Source organism: Punica granatum, chromosome 6, assembly GCF_007655135.1.
Source record: "Punica granatum isolate Tunisia-2019 chromosome 6, ASM765513v2, whole genome shotgun sequence".
NCBI classification, from domain to species: domain Eukaryota; kingdom Viridiplantae; phylum Streptophyta; class Magnoliopsida; order Myrtales; family Lythraceae; genus Punica; species Punica granatum.
Window position 1 is genome coordinate 14,101,662 of NC_045132.1, and position 27,779 is coordinate 14,129,440.

The 27,779-nt window shown below is 37.7% G+C and overlaps 2 protein-coding genes across 3 annotated transcripts; one reads left to right on the forward strand and one right to left on the reverse strand.

Moving 5' to 3' along the window:
* Positions 1-16,765: 16,765 nt before the first annotated feature.
* LOC116210678 lies at positions 16,766-18,693 on the forward strand. The gene has a single exon (XM_031544655.1). The coding sequence runs from the start codon at positions 17,465-17,467 to the stop codon at positions 18,455-18,457; it is 993 nt and encodes a 330-aa protein (XP_031400515.1). The 5' UTR covers positions 16,766-17,464; the 3' UTR covers positions 18,458-18,693.
* Positions 18,694-19,489: 796 nt separating this feature from the next.
* Positions 19,490-27,221, reverse strand: LOC116210677 (F-box protein SKIP17-like). Of its 2 annotated transcripts, XM_031544652.1 has the most exons (13): positions 26,795-27,221; positions 25,797-25,972; positions 24,962-25,156; positions 24,753-24,863; positions 24,355-24,440; positions 24,157-24,278; positions 21,880-21,944; positions 21,691-21,769; positions 21,562-21,624; positions 21,415-21,479; positions 21,244-21,315; positions 20,874-21,142; positions 19,490-20,250 (listed from the first exon to the last, which is right to left on the reverse strand). In XM_031544652.1, the coding sequence occupies exons 1-12, from the start codon at positions 27,167-27,169 to the stop codon at positions 20,926-20,928; spliced, it is 1,626 nt and encodes a 541-aa protein (XP_031400512.1). In that variant the 5' UTR covers positions 27,170-27,221; the 3' UTR covers positions 19,490-20,250; positions 20,874-20,925. The 2 variants fall into 2 exon arrangements, with proteins under 2 accessions (XP_031400512.1, XP_031400514.1); XM_031544654.1 differs by lacking the exon at positions 21,562-21,624 and having other exon boundaries at positions 26,795-27,220.
* Positions 27,222-27,779: the final 558 nt, after the last annotated feature.

Consider the following 27,779-nt stretch of genomic DNA (forward strand, 5'->3'; position numbering starts at 1 on the left):
TTTTTTAAAACTATTTCAACCAACTTGAAATAGAGAAACGGAAATGTGGTTTAAAAAAAAAAAGAAGCGGAAATAGAAAAGTACAGAAAGTTCTATTAAAAAGCATCGATGGAACTTAAGACCTTTTATTTACAGATCATGCACAAAATCTATTATTCTTTTAAGCAGAATCACTATTTCATTAAAAATTTTCAAACCATGATTTAAGTTAATTTAATTGTTGCATACGTTTTTTGAGTCTGTTAATACGTTCTAAAAAAATGCCTCTACAATATCTGATCATCATCCGTTTTAATTTCAGTAAACATATTGTCTCCTTGACCTTTCAACAGCTTCTTATATAATAAAAAAAAAATATTAGGCGAGACTAATACACATATTTTGGTGTGCCACTCTCCATCCAGTGCATGCCAAGTTATCCTGTGGAATTCGTAACACTTATTCCTTTTTATATTTTTCTCAACATTTAATTGGAACTAATATATGTCACCTTAATGTGTTAGTCTTATGTAATATTTTCTCTGAAGATATCATCAATTATATCTAGTGCGTTTCCATATATCAAAATCACTACCAAACAAAGCCCAGATTAAATCTCACATGCTAAATCATCTAAAATTCACATGCCATTTGTTACATAAAAGATAGTCAATATATATTAATATTAATTCATCATTAAAACTACCTAACTGTATGAATAATAATAATAATATACATTTTTTTCGACGTGCACCATAATATCTACAAATCCAATACGTTTCCACTAATTTGGTTTGAGTCAAATCGGTCTGTTAAGAGATAAAATCCTTCTAATGTGAATTTTATTTACCAGAATCTAAATTCGAGACGACACATTATTTAATAAGAATAAGCGTCGAACCATTGAACTGATTCATCTTGGAAATTAATTAATATAAGTTTGCTACTGTTAATAGTGCTGACATTATCATTGACATCATGTAAAGTCATAATAACAATAGAGAGAATAAAGCAAATTGGTTACTTCTGTTGGAAGAAGTAAAATTAAGGTAATATGATGTGCCCTTCTCAATTGCCTCAAAACAATATGAGAAAGAGAATAAAGTCTCTTTCCTGCATGCGCCCATCATTTCAGAACTGCCTTTTCCTATTGCAATTTCGTCCTATTCTCCACTGAGTGCAGAGAGAGAATATAATAGTGATGATGAATATGAATCCTTCAGGACAATTTTGGGTTCACTGGACTGAAAATTCAGTAACCTCAAGCGCAAAATATTCACTCTTGTACATAAAAACTTACTGTACATATTGTACAAAATTCAAAATTTTTGTACAATAAGAGTAAATGCTTTGTACTTGGACAGTCGAGTGAAAATTCAGTGACTACTCCCAAAAATTTTCCAATTCCTCTAATGTGTAGGTCAATGCTCTTATAAAATATTTTACATTAAATAAGAATACGGGTTAAAATTGCTAAAAGGAAAATACATGGCTATAGTGGCACCAACTCTAGACCAAAAATTAAGAGGTCCTAAAAGACTCAATATCCAGTCTTAGAAGATTTTGATTTTATTTACGATCTCCTTTATTTTCATTCATTTATCTCTTATCAGACCCATAAATCTTTTTTATAATAAAAAAAATTGCAATCTAGAACCAAACCCCTAGTTTGAGGAAAATTATTCAGTCCAAGACTGAACGAGTCTCGAGACAGATTTCTAACCGCTCGATGAGCTTCCCCCATAAAAGCTCATTTGAGTCGTCCATTAGTTGCACTGGTTTCACCAATTACCCTTTATCTTTATCTTTATCTTTTTTTTTCCTTTTTCTTAAATAGAAGTTTTGCGTTTATTCCCCTTGGCTCCTAAATTTAGCATCGCTACCTCTTCTTCCTCCCTACTTTCAACTTAAAAAACCCTAGGCCACCATGAATGGCTTGCGTTTTGATCTTCACCGTGAGTGATGATCTTCCCCACCGCAGAGTTGATACGAGCCAGTGCGAGTTCCTCCCATGGCGAACTGTGGCCCCTGCTCAATACCCACATTAGACTAGTGATAGTTGCTTCGCGTCCCTTTCTCCTCTTAGGCCCTCACCCCCCTGAAATTGGTGGTCCGTTCTTCCGCTTATTGATGTAAATCGTAGCACGACTTCAAAGGATCCAGTTCAAGTTCCAATTAGACCGATTACGCGAGCACGAGCAAAGAAGTTTAAAGATAAACTCAACGGCCTGATTCAAGAGGTTTGGGTTCAAGCAAATTCGTGGAGGCCTATTGGACATGAATCACGTGATCCACAAAAATCTATCAACATGATTCAAGTTATAGAAGCAAGGCTAAATTCGACAAGTGTTTGAGGAAGCTTTTAGAATATTTGATGATCAAGAGAATATATCATCAGATTTGTTTAAAGTTTAAATCTTATGGAGATATTATCGGGATATTTAGATTTAATATCTTTGTAGATTATGTCATATTTCTATCGATATTTTAGGTTTTATTTTCCTTATCTATAGGAGGAGATATGGCCAGATTAGATTAGTTTATGTCTATATATATTCATCCTAATGAATTTTTAATAGAAAATGAACATTTAGAAAATTGTGAGAGTATTATCTTTGGTTCTTGAAAAATTAATTTGAACTTATCGAAAACTTCCGTGGCGTTCATCATCGACTTATCAAACGGCTTTCCACTACCGTTTATAGCGTCTTCATCGACTTATCAAACGGCTTTCCATTACCATTTGTGGCGTTTTCCTATATACCGAGGTTCTTGTTTCGGAATAAACAACGGGTTGAGGTCAGTTATACCAATGTTCTTGTTTATGTTGTAAACAACGGGTCGAGGGTTTGTCAATCAAATCTGATCGTGGAACGATCTTGGGTTCCTTTAGTTGTCGGGTCTCGTAATTCTTGGCGGAAATCGCATCATTTGGTATCAGAGCATCAGGCTCCAAATCAAATTTTCGTTTCAATTTGCTAAGCTTCGTTTCGTCAAGTTTGTTCTTTCTGGATTGTTATTAGTAAAAAAAAATCGGCCAAAAAAAAAGAATCAGTAAAAAAAAGTGCTGAAAAAAAAACGAAAAAACATAAGAAAAGAAAGAAGTTGTTGTAGTCAATTTGATCCAAATTCTTTGCATTAGACCATTCTAAAGTTGTTATTTCCCTTTCTTTATGATCTACATTGATTCTGATCCCAGAATTTCATATAACATTATGGTTTATTTAATCTTTCATAGTAGTTGCCTTCTCTCTTGTTTCCTATATTCCTTAAATTTCCTTCAACCATTAATTTTATTTGATAAGTTCCTGGCGAATTGCTGCTGGAAATTTTGGAGAATTGTTCGTTTAGTTTGAAAAGAACTGAAAGAGAATTATCGAGTAGAAAAAGGCAGGAGTGGTGAGAACATTAGAGGGTTAAAAGCCACGTTTGTTTGAGTGAAAACACGAGTGTAGAGTGATTCACATTCTTGAGTGTAAACACGCAAGGGAGAGAATTGTGAGGTCCTTTCCTTCTAACTTTGTTTTACAGCAATCATGTCTTACAGCAGCGCTAAGAGTATTGCCGAAATTGCTACGAAATATTTAACCCTTGATGCATTGACATTGGTGGCAAGAAGAGCATTGAGCTTGCAAACGAAACGAATTGAGGAAGTGCAGTGGGAGAACATCTTTCACTCCAGGTGCTACATTAAAGACAATGTATGCAGTGTGATTATTGATGGTGGTAGTTGTACTAATGTCGCAAGCACAACAATGGTGGAAAAATTGGGACTACCCATGCTGAAGCACCCCAAGCCATACAAATTGTAATGGTTAAATGATAGTGGTGAGATAAGGGTGGACAAGCAGGTGTTAGTTGCATTTCGAATCAGTAAATATGAAGATGAAGTGTTGTGTGATGTAGTACCGATGCAAGCGGGACATTTGTTGCTAGGGCGTTCATGGCAATTTGATAGGCGGGTGAAGCATGATGGCTTTACGAACAAATACTCCTTTGTACTTAATCAACGATCAATCACTCTTGTACTATTGACACCGCAGCAAGTATATGAGGATCAAGTGAGATTGCAAAAAGAGAGTGATCAAAAGAAAGAGAGTGATCAAAAGAAAGAGAGTATTCTCTTTGGTTTTTGAAGAACTAATTCGAACTTATCGGAAATTTCCGTGGCGTTCGTCATCGACTTATCAAACGGCTTTCCACCACCGTTTGTGGCGTCTTCATCGACTTATCAAACGGTTTTCCACCATCGTTTGTGGCGTCTTCCTATATACCGAGGTTCTTGTTTCGCAATAAACAACGAGTTGAGGTCAGTTATACCAAGATTCTTGTTTATGTCGTAAACAATGGGTCAAAGGTTTGTCAATCAAATCTGATCGTGGAACGATCTTGGGTTCCTTTAGTTGTCGGGTTTCATCATTCTATGTAAAAATAAGTGAAATTAAGCGAACAATGTTTTCAAATCAGCCGATTATTGTACTTTTGTACAAAGAGGCATTTTTCAACACTAACGAACTTGACATCGTTCTGTCTAGTTCTGTTGTTTCTCTTTTACAGGAGTATGAGGATGTCTTTCCCGAGGAAACACCACATGGGTTACCTCCAATCCGAGGGATTGAATATCAAATTGATTTTGTTCCCGGTGCGACAATTCCATACTAACCAGCCTATAGGAGCAATCCTGAGGAGACAAAAGAGCTTCAATGGCAAGTAAGTGAGTTGTTGGAGAAATGGTACGTGAGGGAGAGCATGAGTCCATGCGCCGTTCTGGTTATACTTGTACCTAAGAAGGATGAGACGTGAAGAATGTGCGTTGAGTGCCGAGCAATTAATAACATAACGGTAAAGTATCGCCATCCTATTTCTCGCTTAGATGATATGTTAAATGAGCTGCATGGTTCTTGTGTATTTTATAAAATTGATTTAAAGAGTGGTTATCATCATATTAGAATGAAAGAATGAGATGAATAGAAAACTGCCTTTAAAACAAAATACAATTTGTATGAATGGTTAATTATGCCTTTTGGTTTGACTAATACTCCAAGCACTTTTATGAGACATATGAATAATGTTTTGCGTGCATTTATAGGTAGATTTGTTGTTGTCTACTTTGATGATATACTCGTTTACAGAAAAAACTTAGATGATCATAAGGTACATTTGAAATCTGTTTTAGATGTGCTTAGGAAGAAAAAGTTATTTGCTAATTTGAAGAAGTGTACTTTTTGCACCGATAAACTTGTATTTTTGGGATTTGTTGTTAGTGCACAAAGTATACAGGTTGATGAAGAGAAGGTACGTGCAATCCAAGAGTGGCTCAGTCCCACAAGTGTAAGTAATGTTCGTAGTTTTCATGGACTTGCTAGTTTTTACCAGCGGTTCGTGAAGAACTTTAGTAACATAGCAGCACCACTTACTGAAGTGATCAAGAAGAACGTTGGATTTAGATGGGGAGAAGAACAAGAGAAGGCGTTTCAGCTAATCAAAGAGAAGCTGACCAACGCTCATTTATTATCTTTACCTAACTTTTAAAAAACTTTTGAGATTGAATGTGATGCTTCAGGTGTTGGTATATGTGCAGTTCTCATGCATGAAGGATGACCAATTGCTTACTTCAGCGAAAAACTAAGCGGGGCAGCCTTAAACTATCCAACTTGTAATAAAGAGTTGTATGCACTGGTTCGAGCTTTAGAGACGTGGCAACACTACTTATGGCCTAAGAAATTTGTGATTCACACCGATCATGAGTCTTTGAAACACTTGAAGGGCCAACACAAGCTAAACAAAAGACATGCCCGATGGGTGGAGTTCATTGAAACGTTTCCATATGTCATTCGGTATAAGTAAGGTAAGGAGAATGTGGTCGCCGATGCACTTTCTTGCAAGTATGTATTACTCTCTACACTTGATGCAAAATTGCTTAGTTTTGAGCACATTAAAAATTTATATGCCGATGACTATGAATTTTGTGAGGAATATCGAGCTTGTGAGAAAACCCATTGTGGTAAGTTCTTTAGGCATGATGGGTTCCTGTTTTGAGAGAATAAGTTATGCGTGCCTAATTGTTCATTGAGGGAGTTATTAGTGCATGAATCTCATGGTGGGGGACTAATGAGACATTTTGGAGTTGCAAAAACATTACCTATTTTGCAAGAACACTTCTATTGGCCACATATGAAAAGAGATGTTGAGAGAATTTGTGGTAGATGCATCACATGTAGGCAAGCTAAATCCAGAGTGCAGCCTAACGGTTTGTATACTCCTTTACCTATTCCTAGTGAGCCTTTGATTGATATTTCAATGAACTTTGTGTTAGGACTACTTAGAACTAAACATGGGAGATATTCAATTTTTGTTGTTGTGGATAGATTTTATAAGATAGCGCACTTTATTCCATGTCATAAAACTGATGATGCTTCGCATGTTGCTGATTTGTTCATTAGGGAGATTGTAAGATTACATGGCATGCCTAAAACAATTGTTTCGGATAGGGATGCTAAGTTCTTGAGCTATTTTTGGAAGATCTTGTGGTGTAAGTTAGGTACTAAGTTATTGTTTTCTACTACTTGTCACCCACAAACTGATGGTCAAACTGAAGTAGTAACTATATATTTATCTACTTTATTGAGGGCAATCATTAAAAAGAACATGAAAACATGGGAAGAGTGTTTACCACATGTTGAATTTGCTTATAACAGATCTGTTCATTCTGCTACTAAATTTTCACAATTTGAAATTGTTTATGGATTTAATCGTTTAACTCCATTGGATTTATCTCCTTTACCTTTGACTAAGCATGTTAATTTAGATGGCAAAAAGAAAGCTGAATTTGTCAAGCAGATTCATGAGAAAGCAAGACTCAATATTGAGTGAAGAACGGAGCAGTATGCAAAACACGCCAACAAGGGGCGTCATAAGCTGATTTTCAAACCTGGAGATTGGGTTTGGTTACATATGAGGAAATAGAGATTTCCGGCGCAAAAACGTTCCAAATTACTTTCGAGAGTGGATGGTCCTTTCCAATCCTAGAGCGCATCAATGACAATACTTACAAACTAGACTTACTTGGTGAGTACAATGTAAGTGCTACTTTTAATGTTGCTGATTTGCTTCCTTTTGATGTAGGTGATGATTTGAGGGCAAATCCTTTTCAAGAGGAGGGGAATGATGCAAATCGTAGCACGAATTCAAGGGATCCAGTTTAAGTTCCAATTGGACCGATTACGCGAGCACAAACAAAGAAGTTTAAAGATAAACTCAACAGCATGATTTAAGAGATTTGAGCTCAAGCAAATTCGTGGAGGCCCATTGGACATGAATCACGTGATCCACAAAAATCTATCAACATGATTCAAGTTATAGAAGATTCCGGGCAAGGCTAAATTCAGCAAGTGTTTGAGGAAGCTTCTAGAATATTTGATGATCAAGAGAATATATCATCATATTTGTTCAAAGTTTAAATCTCATGGAGATATTATCGGGATATTTAGATTTCATATCTTTATAGATTATGTCATATCTATCGATATTTTAGGTTTTATTTTCCTTATCTATAGGAGGAGATATGATCAGATTATATTAGTTTATGTCTATATATATTCATCCTAGTGAATTTTTAATAGAAAATGAACATTCAGAAAATTGTGAGAGTATTCTCTTTGATTCTTGAAGAACTAATTCGAACTTATCGGAAACTTCCGTGGCGTTCATCATCGACTTATCAAACGGCTTTCCACCACCGTTTATGGTGTCTTCATCGACTTATCAAATGGCTTTCCATCACCGTTTGTAGCGTCTTCCTATATACCGAGATTCTTATTTCGCAATAAACAACGGGTGGGGGTCAGTTATACCAAGGTTCTTGTTTATGTTGTAGACAACAGGTCGATGGTTTGTCAATCAAATCTGATCGTGGAACGATCTTTGGTTCCTTTAGTTGTCGGGTCTCGTCATTCTTGGCGGGAATCGCATCACTTATCGAGCTCGAGTTACTGTTGTTTCGTGATGCCTCCTTTGGTTGTTGCTAAACAATAATCTAAAACTAGGTTTGAGCCTTTATCCTTTCTAATATGATTGTTTAGCGGCTCTTTCTAAGAGAAGTAACCTGGCAAAAGGGTGAAAACCCTAGCCATAGGGAACTGAAGTTTTACAATTATACTTCGCTAACTTACTTTTGTTGTCTTTCACTCCGAAGTCAACATTGTTCTTCGGCGAAGGGAGCGAGATTAGTCATGATCAAATTCCAGCTTCGATGGTCTCATATTTATGCTCCATGGTCCTTCCCTATGAGCTTTCCTTTTGCAGCTGCGAGGCCCTGCTTGCCTCCTCATGGTTCTCACTGTCCCTTACTATGTGATTGTTAATTAGTTGATTGATTAGCTGATATTGTGACTAACTTGTTCATTGGTGGAATATGGCCTAAATTCTTTTGTGTTATATTATTTGATTGATGTCAGGAGAAGATTATTTTTTTTTATGCGTGTAATTTTTTGTCATGTAATATTGGTATTGTTGATGAAATTGATTTTTTCCCTCCAATAAATCGAACAGGAGGGAATACTTGAGGTTGGACTAGATTGTGATCTAGCTTTGTAGATTTGATTACTGAAAGAGAGGTCTAATGAAGAAAAAGAAATGTGAATTATGGGTTATGTGTCAGTGGTTTAGAAACAAGGGATCATATTTCTTTTCTTTTAGAGTCATGCAAGTAATATGGAAGAGCGTGCTAAACAAGGTAGGAATTTTCGGATAAATCATTGATTTGAAGTCTAAATTGAATTGAGTTATCAGTTTGAAGGGGATGAAGTTAGACACAATTGGAGCTAAGTTACTATGGAGCATGTACATTTATAGAATATGGATTGAAAGGAACAATATAATAAATAAGTTATCACAAAATATACTAACGTTATCACAATCGGTGGTGAGTTATAATTAGAAGTGGTAACCTCGATATATTTAGCGATAACTTTTAAAGTTATCATTAGTGTCATAACCTCAATATATTTTGTGATAACTAGACAAATTATCACAAAATATACTAAGGTTATCATTTGTTAAAAAGATGTTATCATTATTAGTGCTAACTTACCACTTAGTGTGAGAACTTTGGTTTAATTAGTGATACGTTTACTATATTTTGTGATAACTTGGCTAGTTATCACAAAATATATTGAGGTTACGATGGCTAATGATACCTCATGGGTTATTTATGATGAAAAATCGTCACAAAATATATAAAGATTATCACTAATTAAAAACAAGTTATCACATGCAATGATAAGTTATCACTAAAAGTGATAAGCTTAGTATCATTAGTGATTACCTCAGTCTATTTTGTGATAACTTATTAATTACCACAAATTACCCTTTAGTTATCATTCGATGTGATAACCCCAATAAATTTTATGATAACCATGCCAATTATCACAAATTATACTTAAGTTGCCATTTACAGTGATAACTTATCAATCAGTGTGATAACTTGTGAGTGATTAGTGATGATCTTAGTAAATTTTGTGATAACTTGATTAGTTATAACAAAATATATAGAGATTATGACACCAAATGATAACTGTTGGATAATTTGTGAGAACTAGACAAGTTATCACAAAACATATTGGGATTATCACTAATTCTAGTTAGGTTATCTTACCAAGTGACAAGTTATCACTACAAGTAGACAAGTTATCACAAAAGATATTGACATTGTCGTTAATTGTAAACATGTTATCACATCTAGTGATAAGTTATCACTAAAAGTGATAACCTTAATGTAATTAGTGATAACATCTGTATATTTTGTGATAACGTACTTGTTATCACATATTACCCTTTAGTTATCATTTAATGTGATAATCCAATAAATTTTACGATAACTTCTCAGTTATCGTAAAATAATACCGAAGTTATCATTAGTTAAACAGAGCTTATCATTCTCAGTGATATTAAATGTCATAACCTCTATATATTTTGTGATAACTTCCTTAGTTATGACTATTAAATCGATGTTATCATATTTAGTGATAAGTTCTCGTTGAAAATGATAACCTCTATTTAACTAATGATAACTTCAATATTTTGTGATAAGTGGTTAGGTTTTCATGAAATTTATTGGGGTTATAATACCTAATGATAACCGAGAGGGAATTTGTGATAACTGACAAGTTATTGCAAAGTATACTCAAATTTATCATTAATTACTCTAAGGTTATCACTTTTAGGTAGGGGTGGCAATTCGTGTCGTGTCGTGTTTATACGTGTCGTGTCTAAACGGGTTAGTGTCATCGAAGTCATAACCCGTACCCGACATGATTATTAAACGGGTTAGGTTTTGGAAACCCATACACGACACGATTATTAAACGGGTTAGGTTTTGGAAACCCATACACGACACGTTTATATCCGTGTCAACCCGTTTAGACACGTTTAAACCCGTTTATCGAAATGTATTATAATAGGTACACGTATATACGACGCGATTATAAACATTATCAGGACACGTTAACACAACTTGTTTATCCGATCAACTCAATTACCCGGATACATTAACACGACATGTTTGTCCGAACACGTTAACACGACATGTGTTGGATTGGGTGAAAGAAAGGAAAAGAAATTAGGTTAGGAACTTAGAAAATTAGGATTACATGAGGATATTTTAGTAAATACAAATACATAAACGAGTTAACGGTTACATGATTATAGTAACACGATTAAACATATTTAAATAAACAGGTTTAATCGTGTATAATAGGGTTACACGGGTTCAACCCGATAAGACACGCTTATTAATCGTGTTTAAACGGGTTGGACCCGTTTAGACCGATTATAAAAAATGTCTAACCCAAACCCGTTTAACTCCGTGTCGTATCTGTGTCGTGTTATTGTGTCGTGTGACATATTGCTAGCCCTACTTTTAGGGATAACTTAAAGTGATAACTTATAACTGGTTATGATAACTTAAGTACAGTAAGTCATAATCGTAGTATATTTTCTAATAAATTTCTAGTTATCACAAAATATATTGATATTATGACATCTAATGATAACTTGGGTGTAATATATGATAACTTGACAAGAGTGTCACTATTTGTACAAAGGTTATCACACCTTGTGATTACCTCAGTAATTATAATCACCCATTTTAACAAGTTATCATATATAGTGATAACCTATTTAGAATTTGTGATAACTCGACAATATTATTGTAGTATTTACTTATTTAATAACTAATACCTTTTATTGTTATTTTTTATTAAATATATTAATAAAATTTTCTAAAATATTTCATAATTTTTTTTTATTTTCAACTTATTATGATTTATAAAAGAAAGAAAGTAAATAAATAAAAGATAAGTGGGGTTTTACCGGTTGAAACCGGTAAAACCAGCTCCACTACTTCTCTCTCCTCCCGGGACGGGTCCGGGCCTGAGCAGGATAAGGTCCCGTAGTTTGAATAGTGGGAAAGTGAGATGAAGGGAGATAAGGATAAGGAAGGTTGTACGGAACTTTTTTCCATCCATACAACCTTTTCTCCGTCTCTCTTATACCCAAATAAAGGGCTAGGGCAAGATTGGGGTCCCAGGTACATCGGGGTCCCAAGATTTGAGAGACCAGAAGAGTTTTTTTTTTTTTTCCATAAATGAGACTCATGGGGTCTAACTTTGCAGGCTCACTGCTGTGGTAGAAATTAGAAAAGGAATAGATAGAAGAAAAAAATATGCAGACATGGAAAATTTTTTATTGGCGATAATTAAATTTAAAATCTCTTAATTAGATCCATATCAAGAATGATACTATCGCACCAGATCTCTTTTCTTGTAAATGGGGCTTATATTGACGAGTATATATTCTAACACTAGATGGAGAAGAATGTGAGTTCTACTCATGCGGGAACAGAAAGTACTGTCAACTCCAACATGAAGATAGGGTGGGATTATTTGCCTTGCTAAAGAGGAGCACTTTCTTTCTTCAGCTGTCGGAACCATAACTACTTGATGGTTTGCAGCTTGTCAAATCTTTTCATATAGTTAATGTGTTAGCCATACAAATGCAACTGGCAGAAAAATTTTACGTGCCCTTGAAGGAACTCTCGTGGCCATTTCCCATGACCATCGGATCAATTATTTGTAATTAGGGCTCATCTCGAAATGATTAATATCCGCGGACACAAGACTCCGGTATTGGTCCTTTGAATGGACTGGAAAGCAACTGGTAGTGGCATGGCCCATTTTAGGATTCGATTACATTAGGGTTTGAATTATAGAGGAACATAATTATTATGTATGAGCTATAGCCGGTGACATCCCCCTGTACATAGAATAAAATCTGTTCCTAAAGTGTATATATAAGATCTCATGACAGATAAAAAGATGCACATATATAGTCCTTCCAAAAAACATACAATAGTTGCCATCCAAGATGGCTGCATTTTATCGAGGCATTTGGTAGAAAAAAAATCTATGAACCTACTTGGAAATGAAGAGAGAAGGGAATGGAAAACCTTATAGTTTGGATAAAATCGATATCAGGTTTAAGATGAAGTTAAAGTCAGTTGGTGCTATTATCCTCGTGTGCCTTGTAAACTGATCTCGATCGGCTGCGATGTTCTGTGTAGATCTGTGACCAATTGCATCGTCATACTGCCAAACTAGGTAGATGTTGGCTTTGAATCTTGTAAGAATGCGAAAATTTCCAGATGAGTAATTCAAATTATGCTCTGGGAGACTGTATATGAGATCAGTGTAGAGAAACAAAGATAACCAAATTATCGAGGTAATTAAAGTTCGCTACTGTGTCGTGCTTAAGCTGATATTAAGTTTTCTGCATGCTCTTCAGCATGCAAAAACATTATATAAGGTGGGAGATTAAGCGTATGGTAGCATATATATATATGTGTGTGTGTGTAATATCTATACATACTTTTGGGTATTCAGCAAAAAATATATGTACTTTTGGGTGGAATGTGGCAGCGTTTTCAATTGAGGTACTAAAATTCATCTCCTTCATGAATAACACATCAGTTTCACTTAATAAAGCAAACAACTTCCAATGGGGTTGTTTGGGGAATCATGCTCATAGTCCGTCTCGAATCATTTTCTATCTACAATTGAAGTCACTTCAAACCATGATACATATCAACGCTTGTCTTATACATATAACATATATATACCTATGTATATAAGTTTTCAATTGATGTTATAATATCAATGAAGCGGCATTATCTTCATATGCCACGTGCCCTTATTTAGTTGGGTGATCATCAAAGATGATTCATCGGGGAACTGTTGAATCCTATGCTGCACATCCATATGTTTTCTTAAAATAGCTTTTGCCTAATTAAGTTTTGGCTAATGGAGAGGTCCAACCTAGTACGTGATAGGAACAAACAATAAGACGGTATGAAAGATTTTTTTTTTAATGATGACGGGGTATGAAAGATTTTACTTATGATGATTAAACTTAAAACTTCTTGATTTCAAATAGTGTTCAGATTGAGAGACCAAATGTGATTGATTATATCTGAATCCTATTTGTGAACTTTCTTATATATATAGCGTATGCGAGAGACACATCATCTGAAACGCATAATCATTAGTTATAACTATTTATTTAAATCGTCACGGGTCCTTTAGTTTGGGTAAATCGTTTTGACGTGATTTTTGGCATGGAGAGATCTTTTTCTTTTTCTGGAAAGGATAAAATTTTACTCCATCGTGTCTTATCTCTTTTTTGTTTCTTTTCATTTTAATCGATAAGCTAAAACCCAAAAGTTATTTCTTTTCCCCCCTTATGTCTACCCCTTGGTGTTTGTAGACTCGGTGTGCTCTAATTCGGATTTGAACTAGGTCGATCCACTAAAGATAAACCTCTTTTAAACACGGACTTTTTCTCTTTACAATATTTGATGCATAATATATGAATGACAAGTATTTTTTTCGTTTACAAAAGAGGTTCATGAACATGATAAATGAAATAAAATCCTAATATAACCAACAAAGAAGCACGGGTAGTCCCACAATGAGTGTCGAATCTGAAACTTTATTTTTGGTGAATCGAATCTAAAATTTTTTGATTATCACAACATAAGCCAATACACTACACTCTTTAATAAAAAAGAAAAACAACAAGTATTTAATTATCTGAATTAACTTATATTGGTACTTTATTTATTTTTCCTTTAAGGAAGACAAAGTGGTCCTCACTGAATCACTCAAATAATCGACTTCATGAGCAAAGGAAGATCAGTCGGACCCCAATAGACAAGATGAAACCAAAAAGCCAGAGGGTTGTCTAAAGATTTATGTCTGCTTTAACGAACTAATTCCATCACATTTATAGACTTGTTCCCATCGACAAAGACGTGTACTACTGACTTCTTTTATCGAATGACATGTTGGATTGTTAAGTATGAATTGAATGGAATAAACCATATAAAATTACCACACATGTGTATGTCTACTTCTATTTATCTGTTCATTTTTATTCATGCCTATCAAGCATGTGCGAATTGTACAAGATGAATGCCAAGGGCTAGACATTCTTTCACATATAATCGTGCACTTAAATAAGTATAGATGGGATTTCGGAATATAAAATAATAATGTTGACAATTGAGATCGAGAATTTCACATGGGAAAATTAATAAAAAAAGAATTGGCTGACTCCCTATATGAAAAATTAAACGGCAAATCTCGAGAATATGAAGAGACCATGTACTTGTAAGACTAGAGAAAATTTAACAAATACTAATATAAAATTATTGGATTGCAGTGGTAAATTATGGGTCGCCACAAAAATGAACACCCCCCCCCCCCCCCCCCCCCCCCCCCCCCCCCCCCCCGCGGGCCGAAAATACACACTCACACACACATAATCTTGGGACAATTCACAACCTAATGTTTAGTAGTGTCTTGATTTATGTCCGCTGATCATCACCTAAAAATGGGAATTATCGCAAGGATATTTTAGATCTTAATAGGCCAGCAGCATGATGTCAATAACGTACTCCGATTTCATTTTAATATGGATATGGATATGGATAAGCTAGGTGCACCTCATTAGTCAGGCTTAGGCCATTGTCACGACAGGGCCAAAGTTGGCCTTGTCAAGATCATTGCTTAGCCTCCCCACAAATTATGCAACGCATCCCCATGTGGTATTGGAGAATCGTCCAAAGAATGAATACTTCGTATCCAACTAAAAAAACAAAAAGAATCCACAAGAAATTTCTACTTACTATCCAAATAGAATGGATCGAGGAACCTTTTTTATGGGACGTACTTTGATCAAGATTTTCATACCAGATGTTAAACTTAACGTGGCATTAGAGTGGGCTTGCTATCAGGAGCAGTGAACGGGCAGGTGGAAATTTAACGCCATATATTCCTCCGTAAAACTTCCTTCCCTCCTTGAAACTCGTGTATGCCATTGTCGAATTCCCTGGCCCCTGAGGTTGCACTCCTCCTCCTCCTCGTACCACCTGTTAGAACCGAATTGCTGAATAGCTAAGATCACACGGGATGAATCCGTCGAGAAATCGATTAGTCGGAAGCTTATCTAAATCCATAGCATGAGGTTGTATCCGGTTCGCGATCTTCCAAGCCGGTACGTTAGAGTGTGGGTTGTTCGATTCTTTGAGTAATGAGGCCTCAGTATATTGCTAACGTACGGCTGAGGGACCATAACCTCTCAAATTGCACTTTAGTGCATGAGATTTATGTAATTCTGATTCCATCCATCATAGAATTAGTAATTACGCTTTGGTATCTGCATATTAATCCATATTTTACCAAGATATCGAGAATGCCAATTGTCTTTAACTATATTAGATCACTCAATTCGGACCTTTTAATAGGATAACACATATTACTTAACATGATATACATATACCGGGCCACATCGTTGAAATAAAATTTAATATTCTCCCACTTGGCCAACATATATATTACGGAAGAGTAACGTTTACATTTTTTTCTTATGAGTACTCTTAATTGTATCCTGACAAGCATCTCAAACAATCTGGTCCATTGAACATATCAACACAGGACCAAAGTGATCTTCCCCAAACATTTATTGTGGCTAGACCCATCAATGATCACGTATATAAATATCTCCAATGACATAGATCAAATATGGGTTCACAATATGAAAATTACATGCAATGTGATCCAAACATGACTATTTCCAACTGATCCACTGTATTTCTTAGTGAGATCGAATAATATTTAATTCATAGTGAAATGCCCCATAAATTGTATTATGAATAAACCATATAAACTATAATGTAGTAGTATAACTGAATGGTATCAAAATAGTATAATCTCCCACTAAACCATAGTGTCCTCACTAGACATAATACCCATACGAGCTACGTGCCCATGAAAGACCGAGGGTGGCAAACCTTTAGTGAGCGAATCCGCAAGCATGGAAGTTGTACCAATTTGCTGTACAGATAGCTGACCACTCTGAATTCTTTCTTTAACAGCCACAAACTTGATATCTATGTGCTTAGACTTCAAAGAGCTCATGTTGTTATTGGAATATAAACTGCAGAGTTATTATCACAGAATAGCCCTAGTGGTCTTTCAATGCTATTCAAAATTTGCAACCCTATGACAAAATTTCGCAGCCATATTGCATGATTGGACGCCTCATAATAGGCTATGAACTTAGCCTCCATGGTCGAAGTGGCTGTAAGCGTCTGCGTAGCACTCTTCTAGAAAATGGCTTTTCTAGCCAACAGATAGATAGTCAGACGTGGATTTTTGACTATCTTGACATGTTGCGAAATCAGAACCAGAATACCCTATGATTTCCAGCTGATCTGATCTCTTGTAAGTGAGCATTAAATGTTTTGTTCTTTGTAGATACTGCAAAACTCGTTTGTCTGCTTTCCAATGATCCATACCTGAATTACTCAAGTACCTTCCCAATATCCCAACTATATATGTAATGTCTGAACACATACCCACCTGCATATACATTAGACTCCCCGCTACAAATGTATAGGGAATCCTCTACATGTCCTCCTTTTCAAACTCATTCTTGGGGTCTCATTGGAGGGGATATAGCTTTTATGGAGTGTTGGGGTTTGAATATGTTCAGTAAGTAGGGAGGGGGGAGGAGAGAAAGAAAAGATGCTCTTTTGCTTTTCTATGCTTTGAGACTTCATATAAACTCATCACGTAACGGACAGACTTTTCCAGCAATACAAGTCCCCCCTTCTTCTCTCCCTCTCCCTCCCCCATGTGACCTCCACATTCTCTCTCTCTCTCTCTCTCTCTCTCTCTCTCTAAAACAGAGCACAGTAATGCCAGTGAAGCAAATCTGAGTTATCCCAGCAGACGCCCTTTGCTGAGTGGAGTGAGACCAGGAGATCAGATTTCGGAACAGTCGGTTGTTTCTCTGGGGGCATTCAGGGTAAAGAGCAAAGGCCCTCTCTTTTCCTTAGTGAATGTGAAGTTCTTGTCCTGTTTTTCTGATGCTCGCAAAGGCCATAGTGGAGAGGACGAGATTGGCCAAATCCTCCGCCGCCAAGATGAAGGACTTCCCTTCTTGTTTTGGTGAGAGCGGAGTTCAGGTCGCCGACTCTTCTTCTTCCTCATCCCCATCATCGATTTCCCCGAAACATGCCCAGAATTTCGTCACCTCCGTCTACAAATGTAAGTTGAGCTCTCACTCTTGCTTGATCACTGTCACGTGGACGAAGGGCCTAATGGGTCAAGGCCTCAGTGTTGCGATCGATGATTCGACCCACCAGTCCCTCTGTAAGGTCGACATCAAGCCATGGCTGTTCTCCAAGAGGAAAGGGCACAGGAGTACCGAGGTTGTCGTGCATTCCGGTCCCAGGACGGTCGATGTGTACTGGGATCTCTGTAACGCGAGGTTCGGGCCGGGCCCGGAGCCGGCGGAAGGGTTCTACCTCGCCATCGCCTTCGACCGGGAGCTGGTCTTGCTCCTCGGGGACATGAAGAAGGAGGCGTGCAGGAAGATCGACGCGGAGCCTGCCGCCCCTTCTTTCAGTGCCGTCCTCGTCGGCAAGAGGGAGAACATATTCGGGAAGAAGTCGTATGGGACCAGGGCACAGTTCCGAGACAAGGGCCGGGCCCACGACGTGGCGATCGAGTGCGACACGGGCGGGCTCAGCGATCCGTCCCTCGTGGTCCGTGTGGACGACAAGGTCGTTATGCAAGTGAGACGGTTGAGGTGGAAGTTCCGGGGCAATGGCACGATCCACGTGGATGGGATGCCGGTCGAGGTTTACTGGGATGTGCACAACTGGCTCTTTGGTAACTCTGCGGGGAATGCGGTGTTTATGTTCCACAGCAGCCTGTTGGGCGAGAAGTCGTGGACCGAGCAATCGATATTTGATCGGTCTATGATGGATTGCTCGAATTCATACAGAGAACTCAAGGAGTCCAAGGTACCGGGCGTCGATTTCTCAGTTATATTCTACGCGTGGAGGAGCGAATAGTGCAGTTGGGATAGTGCGCTTCTTTTTTCCTACTTCGGGTTTTCGTTCCGGGTTGTGAAAACGAACGCAATTAATACTTGTAGAAATCGAGCTTTTTTTCATAGATGTGAGATTGAAGATAGGGTAAATATATGTTCCTTCCAGTGAATCGAAGATCAATGCTATTGCTGGTTGAAATGGTGTTTCATATATTTAGTTTTGTTCCGGGTTTGGTATCCTAAGTTATCGTTGGAGGAGATCATTAGACTAGTCCCAAGTTTGCTCTATTTGCCATCAAGCAGTTAAGAGCGAACTGCTTCTTTTACAATTTACCAGCAGCGGTTTCAACCACTTCATCTGCCAAACAGATGATTCGTCTTAACACTGCGTGTTATCTTTCGCTGCATCTGACCTGTACTTCGATGTTCGTTGGACTTCTGGTAAAAACTGCTTTCGTGGCCGTGCTCATTCGGTTCAATTACTCTAACCTACTGTCTTGAAGAGGAAAGGACTACTACATTTTCGGAACATTGTCTGAAGCATTCTGGGAATGAGGACCGTAGGAGAGGAACCTCTTTCTCCCGCTTGCATATATTAATAGAATGGTGAAGAGTGACCTGCTCCAAAGCCTTCTCTCCGCTTTGTTTTCTATCTTCCCCGTCTTATCAAGGTTGAACTCGTACGGTGTTCCGATTAGCTTGATTTATTGCTAAGTGCAAACATACCCTATTAGTGCTATTGATCGCTTTGTGCAGAATATGGAAGTAGGGTCGGGGTGTACCAGCGGCGAACATACTACTGATAAATCCAGAATGGTGAGTGAACCAAATGTTTCTTGGTTGTTTTGTCATTGAACGGCCGTGCATGACTAGCAATTACAGTTTGTCCCGTACCCAAGTTGCGGGACTCTGTATGCTCCACTGGCACGACATATTTGGTCTACAGTTATGTACGATACGCAATGATTGACAATGACTCGGCATCTGGCACAAAAGATGAACTGATAACGGAGACTTTACAAGGGCAATAAATGTGATCGTTGGTCGGTCACCATGAAAGGAAGGGCATTGTTGCCATTAATAATTTCCATCTCCCAGGCCCTCTGGTTGTTATATATCGTTTCATGCTGTCCCACGACCCTAATAAGGACAAGGAACAGGTAATAATGTGCCATGACTCGGCTTACAGAGACGAAATTATATGCTGGTGCTAGTCAAGTGGACTAACTAGACCAAACGAGACTTGACTAGGAACTAAGTAACAGTGATGTGAATCCCGACTAATCTTTCAAGCTGGGATTTTATGCAGACGGGGTCACTCCCACCACCAATAATTCCAATCTCAGAGCAAGTCATACAATTCCAGAGAGAAGTCAATAACGGAATGTGCTTAATTTCATAATATGGCATGATGAGTGTGAGGAAAGACGATTTAAGATTTTGCCTTCATTGACATATTCAACACCATTCCAGGCTCCCAGTAGCTGATACCTCATCGCCAAACCAATCCAATTTCAGACCAAAATTACTTACAAAAGCCGAGATACCAATTGATCAAGGACCATCATCAGTCCTTGAGTCCCAATGATAATGGTGCAGATTATCGATTGTTTTGCAGCTGGGGAGCCAGAGGAAGAGAGCAAAGGAATTCTGCAAAGTTATTTGCTCTTTTGCATACTGTGGAGAGGGAAGGATACAACGGGATCACTTGAGAGCCACCGGTTGCTCGAGAAAAACAAAATGGCATTTGAGATGTGAATCCAGTTTACACGAGCCAGTGAGTCTTTTGGATGATGCAACAGAAAAAAAGGCATCCTGCAGAATTGAGTCAGCAACAATAATAGAGCAACTAGTTTAGAAAGCGAAAAAAGTAATAATATAATCATTGCAGTGAGAGCAAAATCACTTCTTGCATATAAAGAATGGTACTGGTTGTGGGAAGGGGAACTTGCAGGCAGAAGGATAGAAAAACAACCTCATAGATATTTCTTACATGTTACTCGATATATATGAAACCTTTTGACACAAATCTCTCCTTCCAAACAGCATAAAATCGTGAAAGTTGGAGGAGCAAGTTGAACAGTTCGGAAAAATTTACATGTCCATTGCACTGGTTGATAACTTAATGCATTAGAATTATCTAAACGAGGAAAGACGTGATTGGATCCTCACGTGTCGATTAAGTGGTTAAATGGATGGACAGGGCCATGGAAACACAATCAGGTTCAACTACTTTTGTCATTTTTTAAGTTGGTAGTCAGTCAGATTTTTGAAGAGTCCGCAGAGCAATGGACTCAATGTAGGTCGGTGAGTCATGCCTCGTCAAAAAGACAGAAATGACCAGGAAGAAATGGGATACAAACATATCAAGCATTCAACTTTGACAAAAACAATTCGTGCATTTCGTTAATATAAAAATAGTAAGGACAGGACCATACCATTCTCGTTGGCCAGTGCTTTTTCCAATACTTTGCCATGGTCAAGCTTTTTCTATACAGCCAAGAAGTCCACCTCGTCGGAACTTTCTTCATAAAGAATGTAATTTGAATCATGACTGTCCTCGTTTCCACTACCGTGGTCACTGTGGTAGCTGCTCTCCGACGAACTTATGAATATCGAACTATCAGATAAATGACCGTTCAGCTGCGATGGCAGGCTTAGCTCAGTATTTAGGTCACTCTCAATCATTTGTTCCACATCAATGAAACTGCAAGCAAATGTGAAACCCAAGATGCCATGTAGGTCCTTCAATGAATATAATCCAGATCTCATGAAAATAATAAACCGTTTATGACACTTAAAACAAACCTTTCTGATGGGAATTCAGCTAGCAAACAGATGTCAGGCCTCTCTAAAGCTACCTCCCTTAGAGGAAGGGCTCTGCATGAAAAAAAAAAAAAAAAAGGTTTTACCATTAAAATTCCATACAAAAAAGCACGTTCTTTGTAGTGCAAAGGGTTGAAGAAGAAATGTCATTACGTCGCAGAGTAGCATCGATTGTACCAGTCACCTTCCAAAGCTAAGCCTTCTCTATTAGAAATGTCCTGCATGAAGATACTACTGATACAAGGCTCTAGGAAAACAATAATAACAAAAATAGAGAAGAAGACGAGCAAGATTCCTTACAACATATCTAAGAAACTTGAAATCTCCCGCAAGAGCAGCAGACAGAAACTGAGAAACCTCTGTCTGCATAGAGAATGAATCAGAAACACGGGGAGGAGAAAAACTGGAAGAGAGCATACACATGTCTACCTCTTTGAGATGCATACAATCCCTTAAAATCAAAACCTCCAGTTCCAGTAGATTTCCACTTGGAGTGCTACCAATATTCCTAAAATACCGGATGAGAAGAGCTACTAAATTGGCAAGACATTCGAAAAGAATATTTCAGCTTCAGCCCAATGAATTCACAAGAGACGCTAAACACAATAGTCAACTGACCTTAAAAAGTTTCCTGTGATTGAATATGAGGTGGAAAAGTCAATATATCTTAGCTTTCGAAATCCCTGACCACAAGACAAGGCAAAAAAGATTTAATCAGTTGCAGTACATAAAAAGCCCAGGGTTCCACACCAGGATTTCTGAAATGACATGACAGCAGTGTTGCAGAAATCTCCAGCTGCAGATAGGGCTAGCTGCTGTCGTGACGTTTTATTGTTAACATCATCAGACAATTTTTTATATTTTCTGTGCATTGGTGGCGTACAGGTACTTAGACAAGTTCCCCATAAATAAAATTTCCTCACTATTTAGGATTATGCAAAAATCAGTAGGACAAGCTTCTAAAAGAGAGCAAATTGAATTCCTACTCGGAAAAGTCTTCATCGCCTAAATTGAACAAGGAATCACAAGACCTAGTCTAAGATCCATAAGGAATACCTAGATAATAGTGGTCAAAGTTCAAATGTTGCAAAGTCTAAGGACTATGAATTTATAATATGATGTTATAACTTATAGCTTCTCTTGAACGCAAAACATTTTATTTTTCCTCTGCTCTTCCCACCACAACCCTTAATTCTCAACACTCTTAATTCTTAAAATAGAAGCTTCCCTAATCCATGTTATTGAGCTGATATCTGCCATTGCTAATGATCAGGGTGACGAAGCTATTAGTAGTGTGGATGCAACCTGACAAATTACAAATTGCCCCCAATGAAGATACCTACTTCTAAACAAGCTACAGATTTATTAAAGTGACAACATGCTCATCTTTAATATTGTTTCAATTGAAGGTTCATAGTGTACACTTACATCCAAAAAGACATTTTATTTTTAATTTAGTTTCAATCCCTACTCTCTCTTCATTTCTCTATTCAGAAGTGAAGAGGACATATCTTAGGACAGTTAATTCAGAAGTTGCTCTAACATTGTTTCAATTTATGCATCCAATTAATAAAAATTGAGATGCTGCCGTGAGGGAATCTCAATTAACTACGAAAAGGAAAAGGGGGAACTACACTTTTCTAGGAAATCAATTTTTTTGAGTTGAGAAACATGTTTTCATAATTTTCCAAAGGTTGAAGCTACTGCATAGCCAAATGATGTTGGAAGTAAAAGGAGCCCTTATATACATACTTCGTAAATATTATGCAGAGGTAGTGGTTATCAGGGTAGTAATTCAAAATTTGATCAATTAACTGATCATACAACATACAGATGATGTACAGGTGTCAGCCGACAGAAGTTTCTGAATAGTTCCCTAAGATTCCATTCATTCGAATTCACCTTCCATTCCATATGGAATTTGCAAAAAGTATAGAGAAGCGAAACAGTTGTTTCAATAAGCATATAATTTGGTATATTGAATCTTGGCACATAAATGATGAGCCTAGAATTAATATTTTTCTCAATCTTAATCCTTATGATTTCCTTTTTTCTTTTGGTTCTTTACTTTTTGTTCCAAGAGGATTTTGATTTTATGATTGCACCTAGAATCAGTTGCATTCTTTGGTTTCTGTCCATATTTTACTCCAATTTGTGAAACATCATAAGTTTGCTTCAATAATGGAAGGAACAGGTGCGATTAACTTTTTGTCTAAGATATGGGGAGCAAAGAGTATCTGAACTATAACCGAGACACTTAAGACGATAGAAAGGATGGAAAATGTAATTCATTTATGGGCAACTCTATTCAAAATTTCCAATTTGAAGTGGAACTGGAAATAGCTAAACGGGCTGTGAAAGTAACCCCAGCGTTTTTCTGAAGATTGGGAAATCTTCAATCAGATAAGTGGGTGTTGAGCCATCAGAAAATGGTGCTTTATCGCAGCTTTCCCTAACCTCCACAGACACTTTCACATTCAGTCTCCTAAATCTAAATGTCTGAATTAATAATATCCTAAAAAAAAAAAAAAACTAGTCTGAGGGCACATACAATCACGATGAAAATAATGTAATACCGTACAACTGCCTATGACCTGGATTAAATTATAATCTCTATAACATTCGCTGGTCTAAATCAAAACTTGAAAGAGGCAAAATTAGATTTTTTTTTTGAGTGAATTAGAACGTTTGAACATCAAGCACCTAACAAAACTAACCATGGAACAGACATGAATTTGAGCAGCCAGAGAGCTGAGACCTTGCAAACTAAACAAATTGCAAGTTTTGCTGCTCTAAAAATCAGCTTAACCGAATCTCAGGATTGAACAAATGAAATAATCTCAAGAACTTCTGTTGGCAGCCATATTGCTGATTTTTATTGACAAATATATGTACCTTAACCAGCGTCCTGACTTTACAGTCATGCAGCTTAAACCCTCTTAGGGACAAGGAAGTCAGATGGGGACAACTGTTGACTAGATCAACACAGGTTGGTGATTTCAAACTGTCATCTCTACCTGATAAAGAAAGAGTACCCAATCAACATCTTTAGGAGCAGCAGAATTCCAAAAGTGCTATAAGAAAGAATCTCGCCTGTTTTTGAAGATTCCAAGAACAAACGCTCTATCAAGTGACAGTATTTGCTCACGGAACTCAAGATTTGCCTCAACTCAACATGACTGTCAGTGTAAACGAAAGAAAGCTAAGGAATGTTAAACATAGTCAGGAGAAACAATATATGATAAACTAATTAATAATGAGAGTGGGGATTAAACAAGCTACTCCAAGATAGAACATGAAACTGTGAATATTCTTTTTTCACTTTGGCTGGAGAATAATGTATATATATTAACACTAAATACCAGACAGCAAGAACAAGAAAATGAAGTTGCCAATATATGTTACTGAGCTAGTACCATGAAGCAAGCTTCTGCCATGAGCGAAGTATAACATAACTTTTTGAGACAGAAAGTTGAACAAGAGCAACTTACAGGCCAACAATTTCAAGATCACATAGAGCTGGGCAAGCAGATAATGCCATGCAGAGCGACACACTGTCCATACGATCAATGTTGTACAGATGCAACCTTCTAAGCAGGGTCCTTGTGATAACAGAAGAAGGTAATGGTGCTTGAGAATTTAAGCCCAAAAAAATGATTTAGCAAATCAAATGAGCACGGAAGCAAACTTTATGGCATACCCAACACTCCCACCATCACATATTAAAGGGCTCAAGCATGTTCGGGTCAGAATAGGTGATTCCTTTCCCTGCCTGGTCTTCTTATCGTTCCATGAAAAATTAGAGACATCCACAGAATTCCTTATCGTATAAACTAATTGCTGACAAGGTCCTGGTGAGGAAGCTGGACCTGGAACTAGACCAAGCTTCAATGACCTAAAAAAACATTTACAAAATAAGATTAAGAATGGACAACCGCTTCCTTACAAAAGTAGCAACAAAGACGGATGTAACAATCAAGAGTTCTTCAACTATTAAGAGCTGTTCTCCTCTACGTGTGGAATATTATGCCTCAAACCCAATTTTTTAAAGGAAAGAAAATTTATGGATAGCACACAATATACTAAGAAGAAAATAGATAAGTGGAGACATGAATCTCAATCAAGTTATTAATATGAGGACTGGAAGGTAAAGACAGGGAACTGTCCCATTCATGAGGATATTCTTGAACCAGGACAAATATTATTAAAGAAAATATATGGACTCGATATCTCTAATGCAAAATGTATGAAATGATCAAATATGAACTATTAAATGGGGATACGGTTAACTTGATAAAACTTGCACTTGCAAACGGACTATAATTTATACCACACACACATGTTCATGATAGAATTGATTCAAAAGAAAGGGCAAATACAGTCATGGAATATTCAGCAAATCAAGAAAATATAGCAAAAGGAACCAAGAAGTCTGGAAGGGAGTTTGTGAATAAAATTATACAGGTCAATCCATTCAACTAAGCATTAAATTAGCACCAAGCGATTAATAAATTTAGGGAAACATTAATTTGTACCGCATGGCTTTTCCAGCTCTTTGTATCATGGTTGACACCACAGCGTTATTGACCTTAGGAACAACTGTTGTCAGGTCAATGTTGGTGTAACATAAAGGATCCATGGCGCACTTGTTGAACATTGAACATGTAGCAGCAGCGTAACAAAGGCTTTGCGTGTCAAGCATTGAAAACACCTATAGAGTTGCACAAAAGAAAGTAAGAAGACACAAGCTTTTGATGTGGAATAAAAATAATAGTAGCACCGAGAGCAAGAGCAGGGCGCAATTAGCTAACTCAGCATACTATTCGATTTCACTGCACATCATATCAAGGAATGAGGGAGCTGTAATTATCCACCACCACAGAATTTATCATAGTGCTTAACTGGAACATGAAAATGGAACTGAATTGGTCCTAGTTACTCTTCAGGATGAAGTGGAAGAAGGGAGGAGATTCTCAAACGAGGAAAAGGACTGTAAATACAAAATACTGCTATTAGACTTTAGATTATTAATAAAATCAAACTGAGCCCGTCATCAACTAATCCCAAGAAGGCAACAGCAAAATTGCAATTCAGTAAAAACCGTCCCCATTTAGATTATACAAATGGGACAACTTCAGTACATAAAATCATTATCACATAACCGACACTATCAGGTCCGTGACGGAGTGTTGGATAGCTTAGCATGAAACTGTAATAAGCTCAGAATTCCGAAGATGGAACAGCAAGTGATGCACTTGAAATTCGACGGTCGGCCGATTCCAGCTACTTCCCCAAAAGCGCAAAATAAAGACGAACTAATAATCAAGTCTAGCCCAGAGCTATCCAGCCAAAAAATTGATTATTAGCGTGTAAAAGCAAACGAGCTCAGAATTCAGATGATGCAACGATCGATTCAGCTCAAATTTTGGACGACGTGCAGTTCAGGAAAATTTCCCCAATTGATCAGAATGTGGGAATGCGATTCAATTTCCAAAATTCGCGGCGATTAACAGAATGGCGTGGAGCAGAGAACCTTAATGGTGAGATCAGGGGGTAGGACCCAGGAGAGGGAGTTGTGCTTGGAGGCACGCTTCCTGGCGGAGCGCTTGGCAGCTTCGAGGACGGCGGAGCCGAGGCGGAGGGCCTGGTCGATGAGGAGGGACTGATCGGCGTCGGAAGGGCGGGAGTCAAGGAGGCGGTCGAAGGAGAGGTCGATGGAGTGAGGGGAGGAGTCAGAGAGGGAAAGGAAGGTGTCGAAGAGGTTATCGATCTGATCGAGAGGGGAGAGGCGGCAAGGACTGTGGGGGGAGGAGGAGGAGGAGGAGGAGGAGGAGGGGCAGGGGCGCTTGTTGGCCATGGACGACGGCGGTGGTGGGGAAGGCGGGCAGTGGAAAAGGAGAGTGTCCATCACTCGCTCTCTGAACTCGACTGGCTCGGGAATGCAAAAGGATTTTTTTGTGGAATTTAATTTAATTTGAATGAATTATTAATTCTGCATGTGAGAGAAAGAGAGAGATTGAGGGGATACGGAGGAAGGGAGAGCGCGCCACATGGCTCGACTGGTTCCTTGGGGAGCGGCGGGTTTCGTCATTCGTGCAGCTCCGGGTGACCTTATGACCGGTAATAATTTAGACTTAACGTTGACATTTATTCTTGAATCCCACCTTAATTTTTTTCCTAAGATATCACAACGTTAACGTGTTAATTTAACGTCCCAATGCTAACTTCTGGTCCAAAATTAACAGAATTACATACGTGACACACTAATTTTGTAACGGTACTTACATGTGCATATATGTAGGCCCCATTTGTCACATTTCTCTCTTCCTGTCCTATCCCCTGCCTTCCTGTCCATTCCTGATTTTTCCTTCTTTCTTTTGCCTTGCCCTTTTCCTGTTCTGCAATTTATCACTCCCAATCTGGTACTAGATACATTTGATGAGTAATAAGGTGAGACAATCTGCTAAAGAAGCATCAAGTTGAACTGCCAATTTTATTGGAATTCAACTGTACATTGT

What these genes read in the sequence shown, in the direction of transcription:
- LOC116210678 (XM_031544655.1), top strand. Translation starts at nt 17,465, where the DNA reads ATGCTCGCAAAGGCCATAGTGGAGAGGACGAGATTGGCCAAATCCTCC.
- LOC116210677 (XM_031544652.1), bottom strand. Translation starts at nt 27,169, where the DNA reads ATGGACACTCTCCTTTTCCACTGCCCGCCTTCCCCACCACCGCCGTCG. An exon ending in AAGTCAGGACGCTGGTTAAG is followed by an intron (nt 21,945 to 24,156) that starts GTACATATATTT and finishes TCTTGTGGTCAG; the next exon opens with GGATTTCGAAAGCTAAGATA. An exon ending in AATCGATGCTACTCTGCGAC is followed by an intron (nt 21,316 to 21,414) that starts GTAATGACATTT and finishes TTTTTCATGCAG; the next exon opens with AGCCCTTCCTCTAAGGGAGG.